Genomic DNA, 25,882 nt, shown 5'->3' with positions numbered 1-25,882 from the left:
CATTTAAAATATCGAAACTGTAACCAAGTTTATATTAGTTCTTTTATGACCTATTTATATACAAATCATCGCTATATCTCCTTACATTGGCGAAAACGCTACTGTTTCCGTCGCTGGCGGAAATGCGTAAGCCATTGAGGGTGGACTTAGCGCTGGTTACACACGAGGACTTCTGCTGCATAGGTTTTTCACCAACCCAACGTTAAAAATGCGACCATTGACCGAAGAAGAAACCAAGACCATGTTCGAGAAATTGTCGAGATAGTAAGTACAGAAGAGGGTGTGAAAAGGCGGACGGCAGTATACAGCGAGGGAGCGGGTTATTGGGAAAAGAAGGCAATTAACTTAGAAGATAGTTTTTTATGAGAACAAACATTGGTAAAGTCAATGGGTCTCGCCTATATAAGAGCTATTTACTTTGTGTTTGTGCCATGTTGTACACCAGCATGGCTAAAAGTTAGTGGGATAGAGGGGAGTGGTATGGAGTGTCACAGAGTGGAGTACAGTTTCGTGTATTTGAGTGGCTTAGAGTGGAGTTACATACTGTGGCGTACAGTAGAGTGAACTGGTGTAGCGTGCATTGGCGTTGAGAGTTGCAGAGTAAGCTTGCGTAAAGTGCAAGGGCACAGAATTCAGCGGTGCACAATGCAGCGGCCTTGATTTGAGTGTTGTATACTTGAGTGCAGTGGTGCAGATTAGAGTATAATGTTGTACAGTGGAGTGCTGCAGAGTGAAGTGGTATAGAGTAAAGTGATGAAAAGAGTAGAGTGCAGTGGCGTAGAGTGGCACATCCTGCAGTGGCGTAGAGTGGAGTGGCGTAGAGTGGACTGGTGTAGAGTGCATTTGCGTAGAGTGTTGCAGAGTATAGTGGCGTAGAGTGCACCGGCATAGAATTCAGCGGCCGTACAATGTAGTGTCATACAATGCAGTGGTGTAGATTAGAGTCGTGCTTAGTAGAGTGCAGTGGTGCAGAGCTGAGTGGCATTGAATGTAGGGGCGTAGAAAACAGGGACATAGAGTGCATTGGTGCAGAGTAGCGTGGCATAGAGAGCAGTGGCATAGAGTGCTGCAAAGTGCAGTGGCGTAGAGTTAACTGGCTGTGAGTGCAGCGTTAGAGTAGAGTGTCCTAGAGTGCAGTGGTGTAGAGAGAAGTGGCGTAGTAGACTACTGTCCTGGGGTGGAGTGGGGTAGAGTGAAGTGGCATAGAGTAGATTGTTTCAGAGTAGAGTGGTGCAGGGTAAAATGTGAGGTGGTAAAGAGTAATGGCGTTAAGTGCTGTAGAGTGCAGTTGTGAAGAGTAGATTAGAGTGGCATACAGTGGGTTGGCATAGAGTGCAGGAGCGTATAGTGGAGTGGTACAGAGTAGAGTGCATTGGCGTAGTGTGTATTAGCATAGAGTGCAGTGGCTTAGAATGGAGTAGTGCAGAGTAGTGTAGTTGTGTAGTGTAAGGTAGAGTGGTGCAAAGTAGAGTACAGTGGAGCGGCATAGAGTGGAATATGCATGGTGTGGTAGCACACTTCTATTACTGACAACACATCTTCAATTGAAATCACCATTACATTTGCACAGCCATACAGTTTCACTGATAAAAGTATGCAGCGCTCGAACAATAATGTGTGGAAATGTCACCTAATGTATTGATTTGTTTTACTCATTTTAAAATATTTGTTTCCACCACACTACATACTTACCAAAAATTGTACTTCATTTGGGCTTTTCTAATTCTGAAATATCTGCACAGTACATGTAAATTTTGTGCTAGAAAAAAATAACAATATAGCCTTTCTCAAGCACTCCCTGGAGTCAGCACGAATGTAGCATAAATCCTCTCACTTTCAAAGAAAGAAAAGTAAATACCAAGCTATAGAAGACCGAGCCTGACATTTGACCTCTTTCTTTGTATGCACACCAAATGTGACACCATAAGAACAACATTTAAAGTCCTGTTTATAGAAATCAAGTACTGGTGGAAGAATACAGTAAATATATTTGGGCAAAGAGAGGACAAACTTGAGCTGGACAGCCGAAAACAAATAAAGCCAGCAAATAGAAAGTAAGCAAATGTGAGTTACAAACCACAAAGCCAATAGTAAACATCAGGCGGAACTTATTCCCAGGGAGGCTTTCTAAATGTCTCCAAGATGTCGTTAACGAATCAGACCACTGCACTGTCTGGTAGGCTTCAAGCTACAAAATGGTTTTGGGAGATATCAGGATATCACCACAGGAAATAGGTGAATGGCGCATTTCTGTAACATGATAGACAAGCAATCCTACCCATTTCTGTAGGATTGGGCTCATGGGGTCACTTTTAAGAGAGTGATGAATTGGATGGCATCACTTGAGATGTCCCTGTTTAAGCACAGCTGTAGTATTCCATTATCTCTACGTCCTTCGTTCCTGTCCCAATCATTGCACTATGAGGTGACCACACCTCTTGGACAGAAAAAAACAGGGGAATTCTAAGGAAGCTCTACCCACCCTCCGGGGCGCTATATAAGTTGTAGCTTACCCAGACTTCTCATGGTTTTTCTTTCTGTTTTCTGGGCTTAGGAACGCTAGATGTAGAAGTAAAAATGCAGGAGGATGTCTCACTTGCTGGGCTCATGAGCTCTCCTCTCCTGACACAGTAACTCGTGGGTACGGTGTAGAGGGCATAGTACGCCAGGTGGCGGTAGCAGTTCTTAAGTTTTTTCCTCCTCCTACCAGTTGCTGGGGGTCACGAGGAGCACGGTCTTGCTGTAGGTATGCCTTGTGAGGTTAGCGGCCAAACACTACCTCCTCCCAGTTTCGAGTATGACAAAGCATGGTGTAGTGGCGGTTGTGCATACACATGGGAGGATGTCTGCTCCACGCATGCGCAATCTTTCACTTTCTCATTCCTACGGAGGGCACAGTTTTGGTGGGTTTTTAAGGATGGCCCTTACAGAACGTAAGCATTTATTACATGGGCTTTCCCTATTTTGAGCTAGTTATCCCCAAAAGTTCCTGTTTCTAACTATGATGGGTAAATATTCTTCAAAAAGGAGACATCTTGCTCCTTCTAGATCGGTCATCCTCTTTCTTGGATGGGGTTTCCTATCCTACGAAACACAAGAGAGGTGGAGAGGATTTGGCAAATTGTGTTTGAAATTTGAAAGTCTTTAAAAATGATTCATGGAAGTAGAAGAACAAGTATCCGAACAAGAAGTCATCATGAGAGCTTCTTTTTGCCTCTGACATCTCTTCGGATAGTGAGGACTCCTCCCCACCTCTCGATTACAATGGAAAATACTTCTACAAGGAAGTCATGCAGGAGTTCCTCCTCCATGTCGGGAAGAATATGGCTTTTCCCCTTCTTGAGAACCCGTCTTCACGAATGCAATGTCATTTACCCCAAAAAATTGGCTGGAGACCAACCTTGTTGGGTCAGTCTTAACAACAGGAATTGCCATGGTTGAAGCTGAAGAAGTCACCAACTGGAAGTAAATTACATCGATTTATAGAGCTCACCTAAAGCTCAAGGATCTCATTCTGCTAAATGAAGTCCCTGTGAGACCAGATAACACTGTCTCCATTGTATAAATAACTTGCAAGGGAAGCACCAGACCTAGATCATGAAATCAGGTGGTGACATCAGATGGTCTGTGGGTGGACTCCGATTTACTGAATGTGTCAGTGATACACATCCAGGAGATACACAACACTCTGGTGGATCTTCTAAGCACGTTTTTCCCTTCATCAGTGAACCTATCGTTATCTCACAGAATCTTTAAGCAAATCTGCAGGAGGTTCGGGACTCCATTTCAGATCTCTTCACATCAAGGAACAACACAATAGTTTGTAGGTTCTGCTCAAGGCTTCATGAGAAGTGAGCCTGGGGACCCAGAGACTGCTCTAGGCTTTCTCGCACTTTTCGCTTATAAAAAGGACATTTAGCAAGGATCTAGCGGGAGAAGGGGAATGTCATCGTGATAGCTCCCTATTGGCCAAGACGCTCTTGGTTCCCAATTCTGAAGAGACTGGAAATATGCCACCTGTGGGTTCCTCCTCTTCAGGACTCCCCCCCCCCCCCCTTCCTCCTCTAAATCTGGTTCTCTTCTTTTGGAGGTTGAGCTTAATGAGTAAGGGGCTTCTTCCTATCTTGGTTGAAACCATGCAGAATTCGAGAAAACCCTCAACCTTATAGACAAATTCGTGTAATTGGGCAGCATTTCTCAAATGGTTTTCTCAGCTTGATCTGTGGGCTCCTTCCTGTCCATTAACTGCAGTCTTACAATTTTTGTTGGTTGGGCTCCAGATTTATCTTTCTTACGCTACACTCAAATATGACTTGTTTGCGAATAAAGTTTGCAGTGAGTTTTCCTCAAGGAGAAATTGATTTCTCTAAATGGGTGTTCCAAGGACATTAGATAGTTTGAATTACTTGTGTAGGATAAGGGGTTTAGAAATTGTTACCAAAACCAAATTTAAGGTTTTCAATCCATCGCACTCTAAACACCAAATCCCAACCTGAATGGCATTCTTCTTGAGAGGGTTCCTAACTTTGATCACTTAGGACTGACTGTTAGCGAGTATATGGATTGGTCATTTCATATTGCCAAACAAAGGCTTAAATTGGTACAACATAATGGTGGGCTTGTGAGGGGATCTTTTTATAAACCTGTCAGCCCCAGTATTGAGATTTACAAAACGCAAGCCCTAGGTGCCACCCTGTATGACGTCGAGCTATGGGGGCGCAAGCCTGTTAAGGATATTGTGCAGGTGGAGAACAACTTTTTAAGGCAACTAGTGAGCCTCCCTGCTAGCACCCCACTAATCCCCCTTCAACTTGATCTAGGTGTGAGATCAATTGCGGAGGGGGCTGGACTTAGTCCAATTTTATTTTGGAGAACAATAAGGACCATTCAGGAGCTGATCCTTTATAGGTTGGCCCTGGAGGAGATCCTAGGGCTTCAAGGAACTGGCAGGATACTGTGGCTCCCCTACATCAGGTACACTCTAAAAAGTATTGGCAAAGCAAGCCGGTGGGATGAACCTGCAGAGGCCTGCTTGGCGGTGTCCAAGGGGGAGCTGGTGAGATGCTACAATGTGTTCAAATTACCTTCTCTCATGAATAGTGCTTACTTAGGAACCTCAACAACAAGGTTTATAGGGATTAAAGAAACCTATTGATTTGAGGAATTTCTGGATGAGGTTCAACCGGCCAGGGCAAGGAAGCTGGGTATCCAGTTCAGACATGGAACACTTTCCTTGCGCACATTCACCAATCATTGAAGGGAAGAGTGATATGATTCATTGCCGAATTGTACTTCTTGTGGCATGGATGATGAAATAGAGGCCATGCCTTATTTTTCTGCTCAGCCGACAATACATTTAGGTCCAAATGGCTAATTCAACTTTGTAGAAATCCAGAGACATCACATTGTCAAGAGGTCTTTAGGATTTTGAAAACGGACACTCACAAGCCTACTGTTTTTGCTGTTTCTAAATATCATTTTTCAATCTGGTGTGTGCCGGAAAAGGTCTTTGAGGTGTCTTGTATACCCTGATTGGTATGAGTTTGGTGCTCGGCATCTGATAGTCAGCTCTGAGAATTATAGGAGGATGTATGGTTCATATTAAACGTATAACTATCCTTCCCCCTTCTGTGCCCACTCTGGCATATCAAAGTAAATGTGCGCCAAACATTTGCCCTTAGGTTTTAGTGACTTTTAAAATAGCTTTATTGTAGTACTGTACACTTTAGACAAAGTAACAGGATAACACTTGAATGTTCCATGAACTAAGGCCCTTGCCTAGACAATATGATGGATAAAGCAGACCGCTTTAGAATTAGTTCTAGGTTCTCTTGGAAATGTTTGTCTCATGAATTTTGTCTTAAGAGGGTGTTATTTAAAGTCTTATTTTTATTAGAGGCAATAGTTTAGATGTACAAATACTTGGTATTATCCCAGCAAACTGCACCTGTTTTTTTAATTAACATACTTGCAGTAGAAATATGGATGCTTACAAGCACAGAGACTGTAAGCAGTGGAGGGTTCCCCAGATGCTAATGTGCTTGAACTGTCCTGGCTTCAGGCGCGCAACACCCATTGGACTCACAGGGCTTCAGCCCCCCCCCCCCCCCCCCCCGTCGTGTGTGGCTCCCGGGATGACACAGCCTCGCGGCGCACACACAGCCGCACCCGAGCACTTCACAGGTCTTTAAAAGACCATTTGCATGTTAATGAGGCCTCGCTGTTGTTTCACCCCTTCTAAGAGCCCCTGCAGCTCCACTCTGCCTATGGCTTAAAAGACTCAGCCCCCCCCCCCGAATTTTTTTCTTAGCCCCCCCCCCCCCCACCGAAATTTGGCTCTAGTTGCGCCTCTGCCTGGCTTGCCTTGCAAAAATCGGGCTCCTAACTTTACTGCACCATAAATGTATAAAACTAATGTAGAATAATCATGCATTTCTTTTAAACATTCAGCTTCATATAAACACTGCTGCTTCTACTCAGTTAAAGAGGGTCTCTCCAGGTCGCTTTGAAATAATTTATGAAACTGCTAGAATGAAGAAATTTCCAAACTAAACACACACAACATTTTATAGGTGCACACCATTGCTACATTAACAAGCACTGGCATAGCCAATAGGTCTCGCCTTTGGGACCTTATAAGTGTTTAGCCATGTAACAGTTGCATAACTAAACACTTATAAGGTCCCAAAAGCAAGACCTATTGGCTATGCCAATGCCTGTTTTAACTGCTGCAATCTATTGAAGCCTCACGGAGAACATCAAAGTGGCCACGAAAGTGATCGCGATCAAACATCAAAGCGGCCGCGCGGCCACGAAAGTGAAAGTAATTGCGGTAAAGCGCGACGCGCGCGCCCGCGCACATGCACTGTAGCTCTAGGCTGGCCTGGTAGCACGGTTTTGGAGCCCTCACAAAATGTCTTGCCAGACCAGCGAATGCGCTGGGTCAGGCGAGACCTAAAAAGGGGTGGGGGGCGGCACTATTTCTGGTACTAAAGAGTGTCTTAAACCGAGGTTAACTCCTTACTCGGGCTCCCTGGATATACAGTATTTACTTACCACGTGCATCAATCCACTACAAAGACCCTCAGCGCTGCTGCCCACCAGTTTTTAGGTCTCGGGCCTAGTGTTGCAGTGCATAGCATTGCTCGCGCAGCGAGAGACCTCTTGTACGGGGTTCAGAAATCGAGCCAGTAATCGTACACGCTCGTGCGTGTGTTTTTTTTCCTTTTGTGGCCCGCTATTGGCTTGTCTTTTTATTAAAGACAGCACACAATTGGCCAAAGGCAGGCGCATCGCTCCACCCATGGCCTATTGGTGTCTATTACGAGCCCCAAAGGCCATGTTGTTTGAATTATCGTGCCCAGACACGGGCGCGATAATTGAAACCACTTGTTGCGCTGTGGCGCGCGTGCACCACTCTGGCGTGTTTTAAAAAAAAAATAGCGATCGCTTTCACTGCCGCTTATTACACCAATAGTGAACAATCCAATATTATTCTCTATTGGGGTAATAATAATGGCAGGAAATACGGCGATGTAGTCCCTGTGTTCCTGCTCTTTATTTTACCTTCTCTGAAGCCGTGGGTTGCAATAGCAGTCGCAGAGGTCAGAAAGGGCAATGATCCTAGAATGTCAGCCTAGCATGTTACCTCATCCTATTTCTCCGAGACAAGCATTTTCGTGATATGCAGCATTATATTACTAATACGAACACACCTGGGCATCAGTTCACCAAAAGGCCTGAGGTAGCTTCAGGCTTCCTTCAGCTGCTGATGTCACAGGCTGGACCCCTTGTCCCCCATTCTGCCCCGAAACAGATTCCTATGATATTGAAGCATTAGGAGACTGCCAAGGAGCGAAACGGTGACAAACGAAGGAGGCTTTTATAGCCCTGCTAACTTCCTTTTTTGCCTGGATTATCCCCTAGACTAAGCAGAGCTCAAGGTGAGGCAGGAATTGCTACTCCTGTCAATGCCAACCCCTTACCGCGCCAAGTTGTACATTCATTTACACATGCCACAGGTGTCCCAAGCCACTTTTCTTAGGAGTGACCAAGTCATTGCACTGCTCTTCCCTGACTCTATTACCACACTGAAGCTTATTAACAGTTCTTTCTTTTATTCACAACGTGCACATAACAGTTCCGAAAACTCAGTTACAAAAGGAAAACAAAACAAAAACGTAGACTGGTTTCGATTGGTACCAGTGCAAAATGCGTGCTTAAAACCGAAAAGAGGATCAAAGGCATAATACAGACTTTCGTAGCTTTGGCCATGTGTCAGTTATTTTATTTCCGCTTTGTGCTTCTCTGACCCCATGTTGTCAATATATTGCTACTCTTCCCCAACTGCAAGAGAGCATTCTATTTACGGGAATATCGAGTCTCTCTTCCCACTGCTGTCCCCTCATTTGGCTGCTGCGCCATGAAACACTTTGACTCAAATATTGGAGTATAGAGTGGTGCTTGGCTTCAAAATATGATCTTACCACCTCCGAAACTGTTCTGGTCTGTTTCACGAGTCTTTCTCCTTTCCATCAACCAACCAGAGACAACCTGTATTTGTTGTGACCTCTAATGGCATCCCGCAACGCTCTTGTCTGTCCTTTCTATTCACCTGCATTTTAAAGTGCATCAAATGTGATTAGTTTAACGTAAAACAGGTATTTGCCTACATTTCTAGCACAGTTATGCTCCCCTAAACTTGCAGGGATGATTAGTAAGCTTCCCTGTTCTCATTCAGCACATCGAGCACATTGTTTTCCACCGAATAAAGGCTTCTTCGTTATAACCATCTTCACTCGTCCCCTATCAGCCCCATCTCTCTGTGCTGCATACCCCCAAGCCTCATGTCTTGTCTTTATTTTCTGGCTTTAATTTCCTGATGTCAGGCAGGATAACGCCAGAACTGCACAAATCCCAATGATATTACCCCATTTTTACATTAAATCAATCGGTCCCAAGATTTAACATTTTCCTTTTTATTTGCCTCACCTCGACTTCTGGCTGAGGTTAATGGTGCCCGGCATCCTATCCTTACACATACTTTAATTTTTTTGTATGTGCTGTCTGGTTGGTTTATATGCGGGCTAGAGTATTCAAAGACTACGTATTTGATTAACAAACATCTTCTGCAAATAGGTGGGCCGTAATCCCATAATTCCCAGCATCTGTCATCTATGACTGCAGCCAAAATAGCACTAGTAAATTATAGAAAACTTTGATTTACGCGCCCATTTGGCTAATAAGGCAAAACGATGGTGCCAGTGAGCAACAAGCATTTGCAATGCAATAGCTCTCGCATGTACTCGAGTTTAAGCCTTTGGCATTGTAAATGACAATGCCTTTTATGTATTTTAAAAACCAACACATAAATGAAAAAGGCATTTTCATTTACAATGCCATTAGCTCAAGCTTTCGCAAATGCGAGACTTATTGCATTGCAAATGCTTGTTCCTCTTGCTGTAACTTTTGCATACTTACCACAGGTGGATCTGTATCACTTTTGGAACGTGCACAGCACCACAGAATATCTTTAGGTAGTGTTCACAATATATTTATATAATGCACATTGCAGCTGACATGCCCCATACACCACATTTAACCATCAACGCACTTTTTTTAAATACATTGTAAAACATACAATTGCCATCACATACATCCACTCCACTCCAAAACACACAAGTAAAAAATATTTCCAATATAACACCAATAGCTCTACCTCTAAGAAAAAAAAAGCGAGACCTATTGAATTGCAAATGCTTGTTTAAGATGGAGTGATCCTAAGACCAGATACCTCTTTTCTTCCCAAAGTCCATTATTCTTTCCACAACTCAAAAGGTGAACCTTCTTTCTTTTTTCTCTTCCCCCTTCTTCGGAAGAGGATCATTCTCTTCACACTTTAGATATTAAAAGAACTAATTTCATTTATCTTAACAGGGCACTGGCTTTCAGGAAAACAGAACAGCTATTTGTGACCTTTAGACAAAGAAGGAAAGGGACTTAAAGTACTCTAAGCTGCTGTTCTATAGGCTAATCAGGAATCTTCTAAAAGAGACTCACTTCAGGAAAGAACCACCAGGGGCGTGGCTGACTCTTGGGGGCTGAGTTTCGGGGGGTTTTTACACAGGAGATTTGTAGAGCGGCTGCCTGGTCTTTGGAGTAGCGTGATTGACTGTAACAAGAATTTTAGCATAGAGTTCTGGGGTAAACTGGCTTATATTCTTGATGTGTGGTGTGTTCAGTTTATTAATATGCAATAAAGTTATTTGGGTGTGCATACTTTTAGTAAATGTTGTATGTTCTTTGCCAGTGGCCTAAAATGTGGTTTATCTCATAGTGTAGCGACTAGGAGGAGGACAAGGTATGTAGAGGTAATCCCCTGATTACTTATGGTAATCTTGATCACTCTTAGTGTTACTCATCCTAGTCACTGTCATTTTAAAACCTACCTCATAGCCTTTGTCTTTGTTTTGATATAACAGGGGTTTTATGGGTAAGCTACCACATGTATAGCACCCATGAGGGTGGGTAGTGTTTACTTAAAAATTCTCATGTTTTTTTTTTTCTCCTATCCAAGGGGTGAGGTCACTTCGTAGTGTAATAACAGACGTACATGAGTAGGACTAAGAGAAACGAAGATTACCTGTTAGTAATCTGGGTATTCCATTATTTTTAGGAGCTCGGTTATGTGATAAAGGGCATCACAACCTTTATTTAGTTGTAACCCAGCGACTGTAGTAGATCACTGAAAATTCACCCCTTGTGTTCTCTCTGCCCTTGAATTCAAATAAATCAAGACTAGTTTGCTTTATGAGTGTGGTTTAGCTTGAACACTTAAGCCTAGAGAGATCGGACTTACTCAAACGCTCCTAAGAGCATTGGATGATGCTTCTTTAAGTTAGCTTGTCCATGCCAGAAAGGGAACCCTATTTACGCATGTCATTTTCTGGCACTCCCCAAAAGAGGGTATTCATACTGATGGACAAAGAGAAAATTTTTTCCAAGCAGTTGCAGTGCTCCCTCCTTGAAGCAGTGAATACACAATGCAAAGAGTTTTAGCTGGTCGCATAGGGAAACCAAGGCACCCCACTAACCTCTGGCTCTGACGAGTTATACTTCTTTGAAAAAGGAACGCACCACCCTACCCACCACATGTGGTGGCCTACTTCATCATTTTGGCGCTCCTTAGCCAGCAACATTAGCAGTTTTGTTGATATACGAGGGGTTGTTAAAATTGTATTGAATGGACAAGTGGCATTGCTTTATTAACTACATCTCCTTACTGATACAAAATTAAACAAACTTGAGGGTGTGGTGAAAAGTTAATTAAGGCACCTTCCTCACCTTACCTATGGTCAAGTTCACAAAGTTTCTGCTCTATTATTTAGTGCTGAGAAGTCCCAGGGATTTCACTGAAACCCAACAGGGAACGACAGAGCCATTCAACTTGCCTACTTTCCTACTACCCTAGGAACAATGTGGTTAGTAATACAAAAGTGTAGTCTGTTCTCATTGGTGCTCAGGTTTGCTAAGGGCACTGTCCTGTAAAATGGATCCTAACTTAAGTGATATACCAAATAATAGCCCAACACCAACATGCTGATATTCATGTTTGGTTTCCTATTCTCATATTAGGTAATGGAGCTACTACTGTGATCCTGCCCAATACATATTGGACCACCAATACAAAATACAACGCACATTCACTGCAAACCATTCAGTGAAAAGGACATAAAACATCACTTGCTTGTTAAAAGGTCTCACCTAAACCAATCCTTTTTATATTTAGTCAAGATGAGAGCCGGAGGTATGGGTCTCTCTGTCTTTTTCCAAACAGTGAGCTGGCATAAAAGAATGAGAAACTGACAATTTTAACTATGACATGGATGTATATAAAGTCTGGGTGGCTGGTCCGTTACTTGTGGCTTTAAATTGGGTGTTTTCAAAAGTATCAGCAAAATCATAATTGTGATCTAACATATTTACAGGTGGGGCCATTGCGATCTGTCCCCTCTTACTTATCTCGCTGTGGAGTCACGAAGTATGTGAGTTGTGCTTTTCATTGTTTTAAAAGCAGGGAAGCCTTTCCGCGCTCGTAAAACAGTCCCCGCCTGTGACCTCATCTCACCCATACGTATATGCATCACCCCTTTCGCCAATGTGTGCCTTCAGTGTGTTCATAAAACAATCTTGTGTTTCATGGGAATACGAAAATTGGGGGGAATGCCACGGGTAAGTAGTATGTAATAAAGAAGGGTGCCACATCCCTTGATAATGTCTGTAAGCACACTTTCACTTGGAAGTGTGTAGCCATCTAGATGCATATTTCTAACTCCCTGTTTTAAAAAAAATGGTCAGGTTGTTCTAAATTCTTGTCTTGGGGAACTGTTAGGTTATTGTGTTAGCAAAGACCATTTCAGTTCATCATTCAACTCGAACAATAGTTTGAAAATCCAATTCTGTTCTTTAAGTATTAATTTCTGCCTTCTATTGGTCTGTTTTTTTCTTCGACCTTTTGTATGATTGTCCACGGGAGATAGTTTGTAGTGTGGTGTGCATTATGAAAGTAACTAACAAGTTTGGTAGTAAGGTTTTTTCATCATATTCTTTCTTGATTGGTGTGCCAGCGATATGAATCCTGAATTTGCGTGTTGTTTACCTGTATAGCCTAAAGAATATGGACAAGTCTAAACCATGTTACACCTGTTGCAATTGGAAGTTGCAACTGGACCTGTCACTCTCCCCAGCCAATTTGTAGCTGCTGCCACCAGATTGGAGAAGCCAGAAAGCTGGGCTGCCACTTTTCAACCTGATACCCTGATAAATCCAGAGCCATGGTTATAGCGGTGTGTGGCTGATGAAGGCTCAGTTTGTGTGTCAAGCTAAACTTGTGCCCTTTACTGTTGACATTTTTGACTTTCTCTTTTAAACTCATTTGTTTTCCAAGCAGATTGCTTGCCTCTCTCATGACTACTAGAATACATAGCACTGCCTTTCAAAAGACAAAACGCAGTACGAATTTTGTGATTTTTGACTCTTAGTGAGTGACCTGAAATAGTCTTGACAGATGCATTTCACTGGCTCGGACAACCTCCTAGGTCTATATTAGCGATGCTCCTACCCTGCCTTTACTCAAGCTGTCCAGGTAGCAAGGCAGTCCTTCACAGAGGTTCTTTGCATCAGAGGTCTCTAATATTTGATGCAGTAGCCGGCCAAGCTCTGACTAGAATACAAAGGCAACTATTTTTTTTCTACAGCCAGGGCATGCATGGAACTTTATTGAGCGATGCATAACCACAACGAGGAATCCTGTGTTGCCCTGGCTGGTGGTCGGTGAGATGCTCCTGCCTACTTGAAATAATGTCTAACTACTATTGTGCATTACTGTACTCTACATCTAGCGCCTTCCTCTGCTATCCAACTCTCACCCCCCACCTTAATAAAAGATGCTACCATGTTATCAACGGAAATGTGAGTGGGATTAAACTCTATTGTGTAACTGTACGATACAAGTTAATTGTTGCTTGGTATTGGTTGAATTGTGATGTTCTTTGCACATTGGCAGTTTAATGCCTGTGACCTGGCTGGCACCCTAAGCGTGGAGCGCACACATGCAGCCTAACCAGCCTGCATGGATTTATTTCACAGTTTGGTTTGTGATACGGTGGGTATCTGCTGATGAGTGAGGTTTTGCAGGGGAGGTTGAGTGTGTGGTTAAGCGATGCGATTGATCTGGATCTTTGTTTATTTCCACATAGCACTAAGTGGGTACCATACTCTGCACATTCACAAGGGCATAACACAAGAGGTGGCGGGTACTGTGGCATCATCCGTCATATCAGCCTTACATACGAACCCTACATCATGGTGAATTTTCTTACATGGAACGTACGGGGTCCGAACAAACCATGTTATGTTATGTTATGTTAGCATTTGCTAAAGCGCAACAGCTGCCCCAGCAAAGAGGCGTCCCGGCGCTAAGAACCACAGAAAACTCTAACAGAGGAGGAGAGGAAGACAGCTAGGAGATCTAGGGAGAGGGAAACAGATGGGTTTTGACTGCTTTCCGGAAGGCAGACAGATTTTCCAATGAGCGAATGTCATAATGAGTGTTTTGAACTGGATTCGCGATTCGATGGGAAGCCAGTGCAGCTTTCGAATTGTAGCTCTGGCCGAACATCTGCGGGGGAGGCCGACCAAGGCTCTTGCCGCGGTGTTTTGCACGCGTTGCAGTCGTGCTATCTCCGCTTTGTTGGCGCCCAGTAGTAAAACATTGGCGTAGTCCAGGCGGGAGAGAATTGTGGCTTGGACAATTAGTTACCGAACCTTGGAGTCGAAGAATGCGAGTATTGGATTAAGGCTCCTCAACAGGCCCACACAGGTGGCAGCCACTTTTTTTGTGTTGGTCTGAAAGTTAAGAGAGGAGTCCATCCAGACTCCTAGGTTTTTGACCAGGGATTTTGGAGGTGGGATGGTGCCCAACGATGAAGGCTACCAGTGCTCGTTCCAGTGGCTTGTGATCTTGCCGAGGAGCAGCACCTCCGTCTTTCCAGCATTAAGCTGCAGGCAGTTGTCCGTCATCCACTGGGCTACAGCGACCAGACCATCCCTAAATCTTGAGGCCGTGATAGAAGGGCCTTCAGTGAGAGTGATGGCCAGCTGCGTGTCATCCGCGTATGACACCAGCGTGAGGTCCCATTCTTTAGCCATGAGAAGCACAACAACAACAAGTACTAGCTTATATATACACCGTCATCAGGTTGTTGTGGCTCTTCTAAAGGAGACTCACCTCTCGCCGATAAGCTCCCTTACTTTTACCACTGCCTGAGGTAAACACAGGTATTTCTCCTCGAACTCCACTTACTCTTGTGGTGTAGTCATCCTGGTCAGGAGGTCTCTCAACTTCACGGTACTGGACACCCTAAAGGGACACTGGGCAGGACGGTGGTGGCGGGCGCAAGCCTGGAGCTGCACCAACTGTTAATTGTAAACCTTTACGGGCTTTTTGTGGACTCTCTAGAGTTCTTTGATGAGGTCCTCACTCTCTGTACTAAATGCAGAGACTGACCCGCAACATGGGGGAGGGCAGCTATCTTTTCCATATTGTGAGTATGTTTGACACAATTGTGACTATCGTATAATCATGGCAATCCTTGGAATAATAATGTTCTCGGATGACATGACGTGGATGTTCTTGGCAATATGGTGGGCAGCAATTCATAACTGGCCATGACAATGGTGGGAATCCTTGGCATAATGTAGACATCTTGACATTACGGTGGGGATCCTTGGCATGCAATGGTAAAACTTGAGCAGGTGGGGCAGAATCTGTGTACGCGATGCATTCCTACGGCTAAAATCTCAAGCTGACGTCCTGTATGAAACCTGTTTTTTGCAGCAAAAATGTAATTTGTTTTGTGGCAGTGGGCACTTGCTGCTGTGAATGTTATTTCCTTAGTCATGTGGAGGCATTTCATTATGATACAGTTATTCCTGACTTTGATGTTGGTAACTACGTTTTACGTGCTGGGGGGTTGGTGATCTATTACAATATAGAATTTTTAAAATTGTTCAGGTAAAACTTCGTATCCAAAGTATAGACTACTACAATATCATGAAGTTAAGTATAATTTGATTTATATTCCTAACTCCACATATATTTATCTAGAAGATATATACATGTATATCTTCAAGGTACGTAGCTGTGGAGTTTAGAATAGTAATTCTCTACTTACCTCCATATATGTACCTTCGAAATGTTGTATTCAATATTCTGGATCTAATATTTTGGCATCACTCAATATTGTGACATACATCCAAGTTGTTACTACCAGTAATCCTTCTAGATGTGTTCACTATTGAGATTGTCTCTGATGTGGTCAAAATTGCATCCGTTTTCAAAGCCATCAGTACTTCTGGACTATTTTCATCAATCAGAAGTAGTTCTCCTTATAGAAAAGGTTGGAGACACCTGATCTACTCCTTTGTGTATAGCTCTCTAAAGTGCTAAATGTGACTTGCAGTCATTTTACAAAAACCTGAAGATATTGGCTAGTAAATACATATGGGGCAGAAACTATTTTTATCACTGCATGTACCTAGTAATTGCCTTCCATGTGTGGATCAAAGAAGGTACTCACTTTAAGGCCTCAAACACACCCAGTTAATGTATGGAGCCCATTAGTAAAGTGATGGAACTATCTTGCACAGCACGCAGGTGTGGACTAAAATTGTTCATTGAGTGTTTCTGCAACTCTTGTGAATACCAGTACAATGTAAACATTGTGACCTACTAACAAAGGTATACCTTTCTTTACAGCATTGGAGAGAATATCAAGTTACTATTGGACAGACCAGATGGGGTGTACTGTTTTCGGTTACATAATGACCGTGTCTACTATGTCAGGTACGTTTTTAGCAGTCAATCTTGGGACTTTTGACCTAATGCTATTCTAAAGGTCACTAATCTTTTACTAGTTTTTTTTTTATTTAGGATGCAAGAGTAATAGGTGCCCCTCCCCCTGGCCACACTTTTTCGTTGGCTAAATATAAAGGCATCTCCCTTGTAACCAAACTTTCTTGGAGGCAGGATGTTTTTAAATTTTTTGTGCTTTGAAGGGTACTGTGTGAAAAATTGATTATCCTATGCGTCACTGTTTGTGGTTTGTAAAGGCATACAAACGCCTAGATAACAGAATGATGGAAGTATATATTACTGTAAAGTAGACCTATTAGATGATAATAAAAACAGCAATAAGTTTACCTCTCAGCATCACTAGTGCCAAAGCCAGCCCTCCTTTGCGGGACTCCAGGAGCATGGAGGGCATTTAACACCTTTTCATCTTGTCTTTAAGTTGCCTCGCTTTCACTGACTTTTCATGGGGGCTTTAGCTGTAGTCTTTTATAATTGTGACCACCTACTTCAGGATTTTAGTGTGACTTAGTATTCTTCTGGTTTGCTACAGTGGTCATTTCTAGTGTAATACCATTGCTTTTGGCACCTCGAACGATGGCAGTCTCTATTTCATTGCTAGCATTTGTCATCTTGGTGTTGAAAATGATAAGTGTTAATTATTTACATTTTTCAGTGAGAAGATCCTAAAGCTGGCTACAAACATTGCTAGAGAAAAACTGGTGTCATTGGGGACATGCTTCGGGAAGTTCACCAAGACGCAGAAGTTTCGCCTTCATATCACTGCCCTGGATTATCTTGCCCCTTATGCCAAGGTAGGATGATTCATGAGGAGCCAAGCAAGCTATTTTTTTTTTATAATATGGAATTGAACCTTGCACAAAATTCCACCAACTTTAGGCACACTGTACCACTAAATGTAGCTGTTGGTGACTTATAATAGCGCTTAGCTGTTTTTTTTCCATTTCAAGTACTTTTTATTGAGATTTTATAAAGCAAATAATCAGAAGAGAATGGATTGCTTGTCCTGTGGTTACCAGGGTCTGCGGTTCTGGTCGTCTTAAAAAACCCTCATTCAAGTGGGAGGGTTATATCTTGGTTGTCCGCTTCAATCTGTTACGTGAGCAGCATCATCATTGGGTCTTTAGTCCTGCTTTCCTCCACCAGGAGGGAGACCAACTGGTTATTTGCAATAGTGATCAGAAATGGTGAGGGTGAGAATGATGTGATTTAAAATTACCTCCAATCTTCTGTTTTTAATTTATTCTGTCAGGGATTGGGCAAGCTTAAAAACGAAAATAGTGCATGAGTAAAAGGGCTACTGTTCTATAGCACCTGTTCGGGTGGTCGACATGTTTCAGCCCCTTTGGTGCCGGGTAGGGTCGGGGGGGCTTTCTTCAGGACCAAGTTGGCGAGTCACTATTGTGTGACGTACGAGAAGGGCAGTGTTTACACTTACCCTTCTTCTCAGTGCATCAATTTAATACGCCGGATGGTTATGGGTCAGTGGTACCTATAACTTGGTAGGAGATATAATGGGCTTCCTCGTACCGGAGCACGGCAGATGCAGAAAGCACAAGCAGCAACACAGACTTCTTAACGTGGAAGTGCGTTTACTCCGCACGTCGCCCGAGGGAGCCCATTATATCTCCTACCAAGTTATAGGTACCACTGACCCATAACCATCCAGTATATTAAATTGATGCACTGAGAAGAAGGGTAAGTGCAAACACTTCGCCTCGCACGTCACGCAATAAGCTTTCCCCATCCCTGACAGAATAAATTTGAAACAGAGGATTGGAGGTAATTTTAATTCATATCACCCTCACCGATTACTACTGCGAATAACCAGTTGGTCTCCCTCCTGTTGGAAGAAAGCATGACTAGAGACCCAATGATGATGCTGCTCACCTAACAAATTGAAGCGGACAACCAAGATATACCGCTCCCACGTCTATCGCGTGAATTAGGGTTTTTTAAGACGACCAGGACCCCAGACCCTGATAACCACAGGACAAGTGATCCATTCTCCTCTGATTTGTTTATCGCATGGAAGCCAAATGGATCTCAGCTTCTCTCCCCCGAGTGATTATAAGATTTTATAAAGCAAACAGTACAGAAGGAAATACAAACATTGCATTGTGGGGTATAATGAATGACCGTGGGTTCATTTTGGTTTGTAAAAAGAGATATGGTGTTAAGCATATTGTCTTAACATATGTTGTCCATGCAGGGTAGTGTCATAGTATCCTGGGTACTAGCGGATCTATGGGGTTGTAGTATGAGTACTGTGAATACCCCAAAGTATTAATATGGTAAGGAAGGGAGTGAAGAGAGGGAAGCAATAGAGGAAAAATCAGTTGCAGAAAGAAGGAAAGGTAGTTGGGGGGGGGGGAGGGGGCGGGGCGGAGTAGTGGGTGTACAGGGGGACGGTAGGGGAGGAGGAATGGGGGATGGATATCTGTGACGTGGAGTTTAAGCTGTAGGAGTCTAATTTCATTCAGATATTTTGTTATTTCCTCATGGGAGTTTTAGGTAGGTGGTTAAGGAGGGGTCGCCCCCCCACCCCCGTGGGTAAAGTTTGGATAGGTCTTTCCTTTCAGACAGAACAGCTTTAAGACCAATTGAGATGAGTATGTCCTATAATCTACGACCTCACTGTCTAGTTGTTTAGATATTACAGAAGGGCGAATACCCAATGTTATAGAGGGCAGCGAGGTAGGTGTCCAGTTTATTTGAAGGATCTGTGATATTATTGGCCCAAGTTCAGACCAGAATTTTTGGGTTGAGGTGCATTGGAGCATCATATGGAGTAAGTCTCCCGTTGCATTACTGCAGCTCCAGTAGTTGTCTCAGAGACCTAGCCTATAAAGTTTGGCGGGGGTCCAGTGGGCCATGTATGCTGTCCATAATCTGTATTGAGCTAAGGAGGGTGTGATCTTGTTGGTTTTGAGGTTGGGCCAAATAAATGGGCAGTTTAAGAACGAGTTCTGTGTGGTATTCGCTTTGCTCAGAATAGATTCCCATTTAGCTTTTAAAGGTTTAGTGAGGGAGGAATTCGTGTGAGACAGTATAGAGTAAAATTTAGAAGCTATGTGATCTCTCTTGGCTATGTTCTGTAGTGTGGATGGAAGGTCAGGTGTTCTCGGGGTTTATGTCTGGTGATAATAGCTTTAAGCTTTAGAAAGTGGTAAGTCATTATGTCAAGATCAATTTAAGAGTTGAGGTGTGAAAAGGGTATGGGATCTGTGGGAGAGCCCAAGTTATATACTAAAAGGATGCATTTATGTACTCATTTTTCGATTAAGAGAGTTTTGCCCTCTGGTTTGAGGTTATTGTTGTGCCATAGTGATGCGAGTGTGGAGTAGTCTTTTTTTTTTTTTTTTTTTTTTAAGGGAGTTTGTCAATTTTCCGTAGGGCCTGTGCTGTGTGGGAAAGAAGGCATGCAGAGTGTTTCGTTCTTATTTTCTTGGTGGTTATAAAGGAGACGATTGAGAGAGTGGAAGGGCTAGATTGTCCTAAATATATTTTTATTTAAATCTGTTTATTTGCATTTAAAGCATGTAAATTTATGCAGCACAAATAGCAACAAAAAAAAAGAACAGAGCTATTACAGCAACGCCCTGAAACAAAACCGAATATTCGGTGAAGCAATTCTGCAGCAGTGTAGTGTAGCACTTTACCCCACAGGGCACGACTAGGAGGAATGATCCATATTTCCATGGGGGGGGTGGTCACAGTCAGTCACATTCTCGCATGACCTGATGTACCCACGTAAAACCATCACTTGTGACACAAACCAAAAAGAAGGGGCAAAGGGCACCATCCGGCACCTCACCAGGTAACAACCACAATACAAGACACATCCCTCTAAGCTAAAGAAACATCTGGCCCACACCACAGGACATTGGGGCCCCTACGGGTCCACCAAGGCTTGGGTCAAATCCGCAGTTAATGCACGGGTAGCGACAGTCACATCTCTGGGTGAACTCGGGGCAGAACTAATGATTTTCGCTGCATCATCCCGTCCCAGAGGTCCACCATAGCACCAGATCCCTCTCCAAGTTATTATCCAAACAAACCTCCCGGAGCTGGCACTCTTCTGCCACTGCCCACTCCAATAAATCGGCCCTCCATTTAACTCGTGTCGGAGGGGCCAGGCTAGCCCAATGAATGGCGATACGCCTTCTGGCCAGTACCAGTCCCAGCTGGGCAAATCTGTACTGCATCTTACTACCTTTCTTAGGGGAGGCAGCAGCCCCGACAGGCAATGTCGTATTGTTAGGTCTGCCTTCACTGCTGTCACTATACGCACCACCCACAATAGCTCCTCCCAAAAGGGCTGTCCCACCCTGTAGGTCCACGTAACAAGTCGAAATTCAGTCAGGGACAGTCCGCACCACGTGCTCCTAGCAGGCCGCGTCAGATAAAGCCTATGCAGGTGCTGCGGTGTCGGATATGCTCTGTACCGGAGGTAAAAGTGAATCAACTTAATCCTGGCATTTCTTGCCACCTTCTGCACCTGATAACACCCCTCTCCCCATCTGTAAGCGGGGACTCCAGAATCCATTTTCGTGTGCAGATGTTTAATTTGTCTGCCTATCATTCTTAAGGGCAGCATATAACCAGGAGATGATACTCCTAGCAGAGCAGGGATCCAGCATCACATGCAGAACATTTGTCTGACCAGGTTAGTCCACAAAGGACAACAAGAGCTCCCGGCCCATATGGGACACACTCGCATATTGCAGAAACTTCCCCAGGCCTATTACGAGACGTCCATAGAGGGAGGTATGCATGTGAATGGACGTGACCCCAGGTTGGGAAGAACCTAGCGTAGAGTGCTCGCCTTAGAACCTGCGTGACTGCTCTCTCCCATACCTGGGCAACCTGAAACATGATAAAGGGGGTGCCTGCCGGCAACCTACGGCCATTCATAAGAAGCTTAGGGAGATCATCCGCTGCGGTCGAACCGTCCAATAACATCTTTTCCGAATTGGGACTGTCCTTGCACCACAGAGCAGCATATTGGAGTAGGCTCGCCAGATAATATAACTGGAGGTCTGGCAGGCCCAACCCGCCCTCAGCAGGGTTCAGTTTTAAGACGGCAAGGCCACCCCTGCTCCTCCCTCCCGCTCACACCAGGGACACCAGCAAGTCACCAAAACAAGAACCGCGAAAGCACACAAAACAAGTTCTGCATTGCATAAAGGCACTGGGGCAACAGGACCATCTTGCTTAGTGCCACCCAACCCATAACCGACGGGTAGTGTATTCCAAATCCGGTGAGAGGCTGTGAGGCCGTCCATCAACCTGCCCATATTTAACTCGTATTGTTGGTGTTGGTCATGCGTTATCTGCATCCCTGAGTAGCAGGACTGCCGAGCCTCCGAAGGCAGGCCACCATAGGAAGGTTTAATGCATCAATCCCAGCCAAGGATGCCAGGGGGAAGACCTGACACACACCTGAAATGAGCCAGAAGCCGCAGGGGGTGGGGCAGCAAGCGCTCCAAGACAGTCACATACACAAGTGTCATCGGCATACATTGAAACATGTGTTATGGTGCCCACTCGCACACCCCAGTTCCTAAGTTTGATCCTCGGATGTATCGCCAATGGCTCCATGACGAGAGCAAAAAGGATTTGGGACAGCAGGCAGCCCTGCCTGGTAACTCTTTCGATATCAAATGTGCTGGAAACCACCTGCCCAGTTTGCACCCTTGCGCTGGGTTCCGTATATAAAAGGCATACCCATGACCGGAATCCCGGACCCAGGCCCATGCGGTGAACCCTGCACAGAGTTACTTCCAGGATAGGATGTAGCCTAACGGTTAGGGCGGTCTACTTCAAATCTGGGGAACCGAGTTCGAGCCTCGGCAACGACGCTCAACATCCTGTGATTTTGGGGCAAATCACTCTCCCCATGCCTAACAAAAATGAATATGTCCTCATGTAACGCAACCGGTGCTCATTTAAAGCGCTCCGATACCTGATTTCGGATCAAGTTTGCTCTATATATAACTTTGAGAATAAAAAAATAGGGTATCAAATGCCTTCTCAATATGCAGGTCGATCAATGCCGTCCATACCTCCGTGCCCCTGGTTTCATGCATCACATGGGATAGCCTCCGCAGATTCATATGGGTACCTCTCCCGGCATGAAGCTACATTGGTTCCCGTGAACCAGATGGGTGACCACACAGTCCAACCGCAAAGCAAGGACTTTTGCAAGTGAGTTAATGTCCACATTGAGCATGGACATTGTGCGGTATGAACTGGGGTCAGCAAGGTCTTTGCCAGGCTTCAAAAGCATGATTATTAGGGCTTCTCGTTGTGGACCAGTAATTCTTTGTTGGAACCCCTTTGCAAGGCACATAGCAACTATCTAGTTAGTTGGGAAGGGGAGTATGCATGGAAATATTCAACAGGGAGACCATTGGGTCTCGGATATTTCCTGTGGGCCATGTCCATGATGGCCTCCTGTAGGCCATGTCCATGATGGCCTCCTGTAGCTCTTCCAGCAGTACGTCTTCAAGTCCCTCAGCTTGGGCTACCGTCAGTCTGGGTACAACGACCCTATTCAAGAAATCCCTCACCTTGTGCGCACCAGTGCATGCTGGGGATCATGCACCCCAGCCAAGTGGCACATAGCTGCAAATGAATCGCTACCTAGCCCACAGGCGCCTTGCCGGTGAAGGGAAAGAATAAATGGTGGGGGGGTCGCTTGAGCAGCCAGGCTAGCATATGCCCCGACCGGTCCCCCTCTGGTACTCGAAGTATCTCCGTGTTTCTAACCAAGTCTGTCAAAATAGCCTTTGTGTAGTACCCATCTTCTGCATTTTGTGACAGTTGTTATCAAAGTTTTAGTTCCTGCATATTAATAACTATCTGCTTTGTATTTTGTTAACATTGCGTATTTTTTTTGTATTTTAGTACAAGGTGTGGGTGAAACCAGGAGCAGAACAGTCTTTCCTCTATGGGAACCACGTGCTTAAGTCAGGATTGGGTCGAATCACAGAGAACACCTCTCAGTATCAGGGTGTGGTGGTTTATTCAATGGCAGACATTCCTCTGGTAGGTACTAGCAGTATGTTTGGGGGTGCATGTGTGATGAAAATGTCCGTTGTGGACCTAGACAGTAGGTTATTTGAGTCCAGAATGACTAACGCTCCCTTTTTATCCACGTTGAAGTTAATCATAGCTTTTGTTCCCTTACGCTGCATCTAAGCTTGAACCCAGCAGCCCTGACTCATATATTTCTACTTGTGTGTTTGCCTCACCTGCTTGCCTATCTGACAGTGTGTGATGGGGCCTGTTGTTCCTACTTCCCAATCTTTCTAGTAGTCCACTCAGCCTGCTAGCTGATCTACATGGTAGAGTAATGGGCAGCCATGCTGACCGTGTGAGAAGCACAGTGGTACTGAAACATTGAGCGCTATTTTTTGCAGCCCGGAGAAAAAAGAATCTTTTGATCGTATAACATGCCTTCCTTTCTGGCTCGTGGGCATTGCATATTTGCCCTATCCATGTAGGCTTCAGTTCAAGGAGCCTGGTGGTCCAGATATATCTGACTCCTTATCCATGTAGAGGTTTTGTGAACCAATATTACTTCCTCCCCAAGTGGTGTCATGGTAGTCCTGGCATGTCAACTTTTCTATCCACATGGTTGTTTGGTTCCCTATCTGTGTGGCAGCCTGGTGGGCCCTGTATACCAGTCTTCCTTTCCCTGTAACACTCTGGTCCTTTTATCCATGCTCTAATCTGGTTGGCGTGCCATATCCTTCCCTCCCCAGCACCCATGTACCCCTTGGCCATCAGGCGGTCTGGTTGTTCTGGTGGTTGTATGTCATGCATAAAATACCGTGCTACAAAAATATCATAGCCTAAATATAAACTACCAAAATATCTTGAAGGCAAGTGTATGTAGAGAAGTATAGCTTTGCTGTTCCTAACTCCAGATTTACGTAACTTGAAGATAAATGTCTTCAGGTTATGTACATGTGGAGTTAAACATTAGTAAACTTATACATACCTATACATTATGAAATGGTGGTAGTTGATACTCTGTGATATTTTGGTAGCACGATAACTCGATATTCGGGTAGCTATAGGTCTTGGCATACCTGCCTGTGTCCAGTTTGGGGTCTGATGGAACTGAATTTACGACCTCTGGAAGTGAGTGAGTTTGGTTGAGCAGACTTCAGTTGTGTATGTATGGCATCACTGGACCTGTACCGTCCTAAGTCCACCTTATTAGTTTTTTATTTCTTCACTTCTGAATGTTGGCTCGGTCTTGTGGAGGGTGTTCTGGAGTTTGCTGAGGTATGCGGAAGGGCATCCAACACATTTTAACTAATTGTGGAATGCTAATCCTCAGAAATATTTTTGTCTATGATGATCAGACACTATAACTTATCTGTTGTTTTTAATATCATGTTTTTCACTACCTAGGGGTTCGGAGTAGCAGCCAAATCAACCTTGGAGTGCAGGAAGGTGGACCCGATGGCGATTGTAGTATTTCACCAGGCTGACATTGGCGAGTATGTGCGTCATGAGGAGAGCCTAACGTAGTGAAAGAGGGGGGCCGTCGATGCATACTACTGTGCCAGGAAGGATGGAGAGCCAGGACTCTGGGTGCAGAGATTGCCTGGATTGTGGAAGCCATACCATGTGGAACCGAGCGTTGTGTATAAACACATCATGTTTGGAAACCTCTTTGTGGATATGTCTGAGAAGACTGATTTTATTTCCAGTCAGACTTCTACTACTGGCATATTTTCGATGCACCTAAATGTGACTGGGCAGTTTACACAGCATCTCCGTCAAGTTTTTTCTTTTAGTCAGTGATTTACTTTACGTCCTCTACAACTAATTCATCATATTTGTTAAAAGGCGTCACTGTGAAAAGAAAATGACTGCATTACCAGAAGGTCTTCGCCACAACAGCCTTCATACATGTACCTCCAATTAACCTTTTTTTTTGTGTGTGCTCAATTTCTTTGCTTAAGAGGTTTTTGTTTTCAAGGTAGACTGTTATAAATTAAATATACAGAGTCTCCACGCCCGCTCCCCCTTTTTTTTTTTTTTTTTTTTGTTTGTTTCAGACATCTCCCTATCCCCGATCTAGTCCATGGATTAGCAGTGGGATGGAAGGTTGTAGTTTTTGAGGGCACAACCATACCTGTTATATGTGGCATGGGGCACATACCTTTTAAAGCAGATACAACTACTTAGTAACAATAGACCTCAAAGATATGGACACATTTTCAGCTGGGTTGTGATCTGCCTGGGAGTTTTTGACCAGTGTCCCACCTAGACCACATCTTAATTTAAAGTGAAAACAATCGCACAACCTATTTTTGTATGCAATAAAGTATGTTTTTTTTCTTGCACTGTTTTGTGTTCTGGTACTTAATTTTTCTAAATTACATATTTTAGATATCTGTATGATCTCTTACATTTTTCATGTGA

General features: G+C 44.1%; 1 protein-coding gene across 1 annotated transcript; it reads left to right on the top strand.

Annotated features, from left to right (window-relative positions):
- The first annotated feature begins 106 nt into the window (after positions 1–106).
- Positions 107–25,803, top strand: NIP7 (nucleolar pre-rRNA processing protein NIP7). The gene is made up of 5 exons (XM_085638744.1): positions 107–264; positions 16,319–16,405; positions 17,088–17,226; positions 23,345–23,485; positions 24,863–25,803. The coding sequence occupies exons 1-5, from the start codon at positions 209–211 to the stop codon at positions 24,980–24,982; spliced, it is 543 nt and encodes a 180-aa protein (XP_085494870.1). The 5' UTR covers positions 107–208; the 3' UTR covers positions 24,983–25,803.
- Positions 25,804–25,882: the final 79 nt, after the last annotated feature.

Source organism: Triturus cristatus, chromosome 12, assembly GCF_964204655.1.
Source record: "Triturus cristatus chromosome 12, aTriCri1.1, whole genome shotgun sequence".
In the NCBI taxonomy this organism is placed as follows: domain Eukaryota; kingdom Metazoa; phylum Chordata; class Amphibia; order Caudata; family Salamandridae; genus Triturus; species Triturus cristatus.
The sequence above is the reverse complement of the archived record's forward strand: the minus strand, read 5'-3'. Positions and strand labels throughout refer to the sequence as shown.

What these genes read in the sequence shown, in the direction of transcription:
- NIP7 (XM_085638744.1), top strand. Translation starts at nt 209, where the DNA reads ATGCGACCATTGACCGAAGAAGAAACCAAGACCATGTTCGAGAAATTG. An exon ending in TTCGAGAAATTGTCGAGATA is followed by an intron (nt 265 to 16,318) that starts GTAAGTACAGAA and finishes CTTTCTTTACAG; the next exon opens with CATTGGAGAGAATATCAAGT. An exon ending in ATCTTGCCCCTTATGCCAAG is followed by an intron (nt 17,227 to 23,344) that starts GTAGGATGATTC and finishes TTTGTATTTTAG; the next exon opens with TACAAGGTGTGGGTGAAACC.